General features: G+C 42.7%; 1 protein-coding gene across 1 annotated transcript; it reads left to right on the forward strand.

Moving 5' to 3' along the window:
* The first annotated feature begins 228 nt into the window (after nucleotides 1-228).
* LOC108774747 (muscle segmentation homeobox) lies at nucleotides 229-7790 on the forward strand. The gene is made up of 3 exons (XM_018540926.1): nucleotides 229-1185; nucleotides 5182-5363; nucleotides 7062-7790. The coding sequence occupies exons 1-3, from the start codon at nucleotides 324-326 to the stop codon at nucleotides 7278-7280; spliced, it is 1263 nt and encodes a 420-aa protein (XP_018396428.1). The 5' UTR covers nucleotides 229-323; the 3' UTR covers nucleotides 7281-7790.
* The last annotated feature ends 812 nt before the right edge of the window (nucleotides 7791-8602 follow it).

The following is an 8602-nucleotide window of genomic DNA, read 5'->3' on the forward strand; positions in this document are numbered from 1 at the left end:
GAGAGCTGTCAAACGACTATATCCTATAACTGGTGTGATCGATGTGCCTTACGCGGGTCCCTCTCCGTTGAGTTGACCGTTGGCGAGCACGTTAGCGAGCGAGCGCCGGATTTTTCGTAATCGCGAGAGATCATGTATACGGAGTCAGAGAGTGAGAAGCAGTGAACTTTTACACGTCGAGCATTCTAGTCCGTCGCGAGATGAGCAGCTAGAGCTATATATATATCTCTCGTCGAGAAGTATATCGAAATATCATTGTTACCGCGGCAATCCACCAGCAGTGTGCTAATCGACGTAGACGGTGGATCGATCGACGTCCAAGAATGACAGTAATAAGGATGACCTCGCCGGTGACGCCTGCATCGACCAGCCCAGACTCGCCGGACGAAGCCCAGGCGTTGCGGGCGAGTCCGAAACCGGCCCATCGATTGAGCTTCTCCGTCGCGGCTCTGCTAGCCGACACGAGGAAATCGTCAGAGCCCACGACCAGGCAGGACGCGATCCTAACGTCACCCAGATCGTCGCCGATCGTCTCGTACGTGCCGATTCGACAGGAGCCGCGTATGCCGAAGTATCCGTGCGATGCGAAAACGTCAAGATACACCTTATCGTCGTCGCCCAATCAGGACCCCACCAGATTGATCCATCGCACCTCACCTCACCATAACTCGGAGCCCAGAACCCCGCCGAGGTATCCCGGCGAAGCGATCGACTATGCCTGCAGCATCGAGTCACCCGGTAGAAGATCAACCTCCGGTAGCGTGGATTATCGTATGCGTCCGTCCATCGACGCCAGGACCACCCCGGAGCCTATGACAGTGGGCTGTTCCTCGTCCCCGATGATCGGCAGCCATCCGGACGCCGGTTCGCAATCACCGAGAAGCAGCTCTCACGGTGAGGCCCATTCGAGATGTTCCGAGACGGACGACGTCGAAGAGGACGACGAGAGTAGATTGGTCGACGTGGAGGACGTTCAGCAACATTCGTCCAGTCCGACTCCCGTTAGGCCAACGCCGGCGTACCTTGGTGGTTTCGCCACCATCGGCGGTATCCCGGAGATCCCGCCTAGTCTTCACCCTGCAATCTGGGGCGGCGGGCATCAGAATGCAGCTGCGGCCGCCGCGGCGGCCGCGGCCACGGCCACGTTCTTCCCTTCTCACTTCTCTCATCACGCTCCTCTAAACGGTGAGTGTCTTTTTTTTTTCTCTCTTTATTTTCCACAGCGATCTGTATTCTTAAAATACTGAGAGCAATTAAATCGACCAAATCGATGTCCTCATTTATACCTATATACGTATCGGTGATCCTAAAATGAGAGACTGGGGGGAAATGTGACATTTCAAACACAGAAATCTCTCCCTTTCCTTTGTATGCCGAATAATAGTTTTCAGTCTAAGTAGCCATTAATCGTTTCATTAAGCAGTCATTAATCATTCGGCCGTTCCCTCCTGACGTTTGATTTCAAAAGAGCCAATCTGTTTGGCCGCGCGTGACGACAACCGTGTTTGCGATTGTCTTCGAGCTTTGGCGGAGTGCCAATCGCCCCTGTGTTTCTCGGCAGATTCTTTTCATGGTTCATTGCGGCTAAAGCGATTACGCGGTTACAGACGCGGCGGTTTTACCGATGGCAATTTCTCGTTGCTGTATAGAATCCAGACAACTTTACTCCTTATCGATGCGTAATATCGAACGTGATGATATTCTGAAAACATAAGCTTCGCAGAGAAGGTTATCTCGTGGTAACAATCACGCAAATACGTTTTCTGTTTACGGTTTTACAACTCAATAAAATTCTCGACGGATTATAACTGCGCTTAATGATACTGAATCATGAATCTCTAATTTTAACGTTAATAATTAGTACATATAATAATTCTTAAATAGCAAAACTCCTGTATAAACCAAAAACTAACTTAGAAAGAAAAGGGCACTAGGAGTCAAGCGCAGATAACTTTACGCAACGCTGATATATATCAAGCAAATCTATCTATTACAAACAATTTTTCTATTACAAAACCCTTTTCTTTCTAAGTTAGTTTTTGATAATTAGTGCCAACCGAGATGCAATGTTATTTGACACTAGTTATTTGACACGATTGCAAATAAATGATACCACTTTCGGTACTAATTAGTCAAACGATTGACTTACAAACTTGACTTGAATTACAAAAGACGAGATTGTGTTAAAAAGGCAATCTCTGCGTTGTGTTATTTCACCTCATTAAACAACTAATTGAAGACGCGGAACCGACCTGTATTTTTCTCGTGGATTTTTCGACGTAACAATGGATAATTATTGTAGAAGAGCGAGACAGATCGTACAATCGTCGAACAAAAATCTGTGAATCTGTAACGGCCGCTTCGGCCGCTGTTGAACGATAGGAACGATAGCCTACCGTCGCTCGGACGAGCCGAACTATTCCCACGTATTCCCACTTGATAAATGACTGTTACAAAAGAATTATCCTACGATTTATATAGATAAAAGGTTTATCTAATATTATCCTGCTTTAATACTCTTCAAACATTTAATCATTTTTCCTGTCAAACTTGATTACTTTATTATTTGTCTCTATGTTAATTATCAATTCTTTTTTTATAAATGATTCGACTTTCGATTATCGTAGATTAATTTGTACAACAAATGTAATTATCTAAAGTACATTCAAGAATTTTTTTAAAATCTAAATACCAATTAATATTTACATATATTAAAAAAATATAAATAAAAAGTATAAATTAAATTAAATTTAGTCGGAAAAGTAAAAATAGCTACTTGTGTTCTATTATAAAAAATTCTCAAATAGGATCTCATGTGAAATATACGGTACGGGTAAAATATGCCATAATTCTGAAATATGAACTCTCGTGGAGGGTATTTTCACAGATCGGCGCACCCCTTCAAAGTTTTACGCCACCGTTCTTTTATCGTGATTATCTTAAATAAGTGATTCTGTGCCATAAAAGAATTTATTGGCGATACAAGTATGGCAATGTTTATAGACGGTTATATCTTTAAATTGTATAAACAACTATATAAGTATTGTAATATACAATTCTTACGTTGGAAGAAAAAGTATATAATATTTTTATTAAAATGCAGATACGAGAATTTTGAAAAGTTTCTGTATTTCAAATATGACGAGATATTTCAAGCATATCTTAGAATTAAGTTGAGATATTTATTAAAATAAATTATCATTCTCCCTCATTATTTTCGTTTCACATACGAATTAGAAAAAGTCATTATTTTTTAAAAGAAAAAACACGACTTCTGCGATATAACAGTATATAACAGCAGATCAATGTTTTTCACGTCATCGTTCGTTTTGCTCGTAAATATCTGAATTTAAAATCTTTTCAGAAGGCACAGTATCATTGATATACGAGCGCAGTGAGAACATCGAGTATGATTATATCACGAATGTTAATCTCTTCGATCGTTATGCAATAAAAGACACCCAACCGTTCACGACTCTTCCTTTCCAGTTTGCGCCGTACAATTCGATGATCGTTGCATTCGCCTTTATCTCCGTGGGATCAGCTAATTATTTCGAATGTACATTCCCGATCGGGGGATCGAGGATCGGTCTGCGGCCGCGTTTTTGGTAGCCCCGCGCGACGCGGAGAGATCACCGGATGCCGAGACTAATTGGAACCCTTAGCGAGCGGTGAGGAGCGTATACAAAGGACAATTTCGAAGTAGGATCGAGAAACGGGAGCGCGCTATCATGTTATAAGTCCGGGTTGATGCGTGGAGAAATCTTGGAACGACGACGACGACACAGAGAGAGGGAGGCGAACGAGGGGCGAGGGGAGGTGAGCGAAGGGGGGAGGGGGGGAGGGGCGGTTCTGACGACGAATTTGAAATTCAGAAACGGCAACCGCCAGGACGACTACGACCGTGGCCTTTTGTCTCTCGTCGTGATCTCGGCCCGCTTCTTCTGTACAGAAGCTGTTCACCTCCGCTCTACAAATCTGTCAATTGTCTCGAGACAAATCTCGAGGAATATAACCGATATATTCCAATACCGGACTCCCCCGTGTGTATTCCCATCTGTTCTTGTAGCAGCTTGACGCGTTTCTTCGTTATCCGAGCATTATCTGTACATTGAGCTTTCAGATGTTTAAAATATACAACACGATTGCTTTAGACCTCACGAGGAAGCGATTACAAAATATTACGTAAAATTATTTAACTCGAAGGGGTTACCAGTCTTTGGTCCAGTCGTCGAAGACTACGTTTAATATTATTACCGTTCAGGTCGTTGAAGGTGGCTCAGAGTGAAGCCGAAACGTCTGACAAATTATTATAAGTATTAGTTCAATGAAATATTAATTACTAATTCGCACTAATTACTGTAGATTGACTCTCCTTAGCCCGTTTCTATTCGTAATTTGACATTCTCGAGAGTTCTATTTTTATTTTATTCACTTTACTTGAATTTGTCGCATTGATTTCTCAATAAATTATTCGTAAGAATATAATTGAAGAGTTGTTTCTAGGTATTATAAATTACGTGCCATCTAAATTTCCGTAACGTGACTGACCTTAAAAATTTCGCGGGGTTTCTTCCTTCGCTCCTATATTTGAAATCGATATTATATATATAAATGCAACAAATTTACACCAACAAAATTCGGATTCATTATTATTAGTACGCTTCTGTTGAAACACAAATACGCGCGATTAACCGATGTCGCGGCCGCGTCTTTCATCGTCTATAAATCGCGAGCGAGGAGTATCAAGCTCATCACCGCAACGACGTCTTCCTTTCGCGCGAGGCAGGCGCGTTGCGAACGGCACTCTTATATGCGAGCGGTAGCCGCGGCCCGGCCGTGTAGAAACAATTCGCGGCCGGAATTTTGCGGTCGGACGGCAAAAAAGTAATGAGGCCAGTTTGCGGCGCCGTTCCGACGGAAAAATTATGAATTGCACCCTAAAAAGACGGCGTTTGCCCTCGCCGGGCTATCCTCCGTCGGTTCGTGGCCGACAAAAACGGCACGTTGCGGTCTCGGGGGCCCTTTTCTCCGTTGGCCTACCTTATTCCCGCGGAACACCTTCGCGAGCGAACTATCTGTCCGTCAGTTTGTTCCTACGAGCATAACGCTCGTCGTTGTTCACGTGCGCAACATGCAACCTCGACTGAGAGCGTGTACCTTTGGTTTTTTTTCTTTCAGAGAACGGCGAGCCGGCTAAGATTAAGTGCAACCTGAGGAAACACAAGCCGAACCGAAAGCCCAGAACGCCCTTCACGACCCAGCAGTTGCTGGCCCTCGAGAAGAAGTTCAGAGAGAGGCAGTACTTGAGCGTCGCCGAGAGGGCAGAGTTCTCGTCCTCGTTGCACCTCACGGAGACGCAGGTGATGAAAAGTCTACGAATTTTATGTTAAATTTGATATCAGATTGCCGGTCGATAAGCAGCCGACGTTCGCCGTGTAACGTCATATGTGACGCAATTTTTCGATCGTAAATATTTTCTCTCGCTAATAAAGCATGCACGCGAATCACGGCTAATTTTCTTTCGAAATTACCAGTCAATTTCTCTAATCCTTTATATAAGATACACCAACAGCATCATTTCGCAAACGCTTATTAATATTAATTAGCAAATAAGTCAACAACTTGCTCAACTCTTGCCAGCATTTATTCCACAAAATCGCTTCAAATTTATTAATTAATTTGTTATTTTGTTAGAAACTATCATGAAAGTTCATAGAGACCTAGATCGTTTGGAGAAAATCGAAGCTAGGAGCGTGAAAAGTATTATTGAAAATCGTAAAAATTCCCTCATTCGCGTTATCGGTTACGCAATCAAATTAGCACATTACAGTATCCGACTCGTGAGAATCGTAATTTCTTCTTCTTCTTCTTCTTCTTCTTCTTCGAGAGAGAGAGAGAGAGAGAGAGAGAGACCGATCTCACGCGATGTTTGTCAGAATCTCGAACCGGCAGATATATCCTCCCCACGTCTTTCGTCACTTTTATTTCCTCGGTGCGAGCCATTCACGCAGTCAAAACAGCACGTCTCTCAGAGCTTATGGTTATGGTGGACCGTACGGCGCTGCCAGATGCGCGGTAATTAGCGCGCGCAAATGCGCGCTACCCGGAGGCCGCGGCGAATACAAAGCGAACGAGACGGTAATTTTATTAATAGACTACAAATTGCGTGAAACGCGCGTTACGCGATCGCCGCACGATGACCGGCCAATTATCTCTCCGGCTGCCGAGATCCCGGATTCTCTGGCAGCGCGATTTCCGAAACGCACATCTCGCGCGCTCTCGCGCGAACTCATTTCCGCGCAGATTTCTGCTTCGCTCCGCAATGACCCGACCAACAACCGCGTCGATTTATTCGATTAAGACAGACGTCGATAGAAATCGCACCGAGGGGTGGAACGGTTTGTTTACGGCCGCAGATGCGCCGCTGCGATATTACGGATTTATTTATCAGTTCTTCCTCTCTCGACTTTATCGCGTATGTCGTCAAGACAAGTCGTTTGCCAAAATTATAACCCACGGAGTGACGTTTAAATGGAATATAATGCGCCCTGTCTTCTCTAGTTTATTTTAAAGATTTTAAACGCGATGCCAGACGCTCAACCCTGCGAATCTCGACGATCGAAATTGTACAATTTATTTCTATTGCGCTTCAAATTAACGTTGTACGTATTATTGATATTCTGTGATAAGCCCTCTATGCGTTAATTACATATTTAAGAATAAATTATTTTCCGTGCTTTTTTATTAACACAAATAAAGAGAGGAATGCCATTCTCTTATTAAACGTTTTAAATACTTCTCGATCGATTTTCACTTAATATTGTTCTGTGCTTTTATTTAATATAATTTTACTCGTTTGCAATATGTATAAATTTGAAAGCTGCACATTTCAACGTCGTGATATCTCGAATGATCCGTTATAAGTCGTGCTAAAATATATATACAAATATATAATACGAAAAGGCGCGAGTTACCATTATATTCCGTATTAGTCGATCATGCCGGAACCCATCGTCTTAAACACGCCGTTGTAAAGTCAACTTGATTTATTGTTGCAGGTAAAGATCTGGTTTCAGAACCGGCGTGCCAAAGCGAAACGCTTGCAGGAAGCGGAAATCGAGAAGCTGCGAATGTCCGCCGTGCGACAGCATCACACGGCGCTGTACGGTTCGCACCCGGGGATCTTAACCCCCGCGGGACTTTATCCCGTAGGAATGCTGTCCCATCCCGGACTGACGTCTCATCACACGATCGCTCAGCATCCCGCGAGAGAATGAGAGCAGTAGCGTACGATGCCGGTTTATGCAAACCGGTTGAAATGACGTCACCGAATCTCACGTCCCGAGGAATGATTTCGATTGCGCGGGAAAGGGCAGACTTAAAAATTTACACGACTGCAGTACGTTGACGAAATAACATTGAAATGATCTCGAGAAACAAGGGGAGGGAGAGAGAGAGGAGAGAAATCTCGTCATCGGGCTTTATATACTTTCCAGTATTAGTTTAATGAGAAAAGTGAAGGCTCACACAAGTCTGTTGAAAAATTCGTCTGTGCCAATGTCGCCCGTCTTGAAAAGAGGCTGGAATCACTATTGTAAATAGAATTGTAAATATTATTCATCTACCGCGCGTTAATTTTACTTTGTACATAAATACCTAGCGACTATTCGAGAAATGGGGTTGCATTTGCATCACTGAGTGCAAGTAATAAAACGAATGAATCTTGGTAGCTTAGAAATAATTCTTTTTCCAATTTTGTATAAATGTAAAGCGAGCATAACGACGATCAGGAGAATTTATTTAATAAATTGTATTGTCGTAAACAGCAAATTTATTCCCCTCACATTGCCTAAAATCCTTTCTTTTGCCCTATTAAAGAAAGTCTTAATAAGAAGTATGAATATAAAATTTAAATATAAATTAACATATGTTATACGCTCTCTTTTCTTACAGGAATTTTGAATTAAAACAATCCTCACAAAAATAAAATATTTTAAAAATATTCAATGAAAAATTCTAAACGATTTTGAAATTAGTCTTTTAAATAATAAAAGATTATAAGTTTCGCGTAAATATGTTCCAAATAAAAATTAAATTCATAAGCTTTAATTAATTAATTAAATTCAACCGTTTTTAATTTTTCACCTTAAATTATTCCAATAACAATTTTGTGAGTAATCTCATAACACGGTCTTTCATTTTCATCAAATTTTGGTGAAGGTATCACAAACAGAAAAATATCGACAGCGCAGTATCGAGCGTATAATTGTGTGACGGAAGCTATATCTCTACCTCGTTCAGTTGCAGACAATAATGTACCGTGCCGTGATATCGCGATCGATTTAAAGTGCGTCCTTGTCTAAGTTCGAGCACCTCCGCGAGGAGGTCGTCCGTGCGGATCTCCTCGGGCATTGCGGTGATTACGCGAGCGCGATTACGCGGTACCCCGATAATGGCGTCTCTGTGCGTTATATGTCGTTGGGATAAATTAGCCGTGGCAATTAGTTTCGGAATCGACCTCGCCGGGTGGTTGGCGCCACCATCTTGATTACGCTCCCGGGGAAGAACCTTCGAAGACAGTAGCCAGCACTGTTTGCCG

The sequence above is a fragment of the Cyphomyrmex costatus genome, unplaced genomic scaffold (assembly GCF_001594065.2).
Source record: "Cyphomyrmex costatus isolate MS0001 unplaced genomic scaffold, Ccosl1.0 scaffold273, whole genome shotgun sequence".
Lineage (NCBI taxonomy): Eukaryota > Metazoa > Arthropoda > Insecta > Hymenoptera > Formicidae > Cyphomyrmex > Cyphomyrmex costatus.

What these genes read in the sequence shown, in the direction of transcription:
- LOC108774747 (XM_018540926.1), top strand. Translation starts at nt 324, where the DNA reads ATGACAGTAATAAGGATGACCTCGCCGGTGACGCCTGCATCGACCAGC. An exon ending in TCATCACGCTCCTCTAAACG is followed by an intron (nt 1,186 to 5,181) that starts GTGAGTGTCTTT and finishes TTTTTCTTTCAG; the next exon opens with AGAACGGCGAGCCGGCTAAG. An exon ending in TGCACCTCACGGAGACGCAG is followed by an intron (nt 5,364 to 7,061) that starts GTGATGAAAAGT and finishes TTATTGTTGCAG; the next exon opens with GTAAAGATCTGGTTTCAGAA.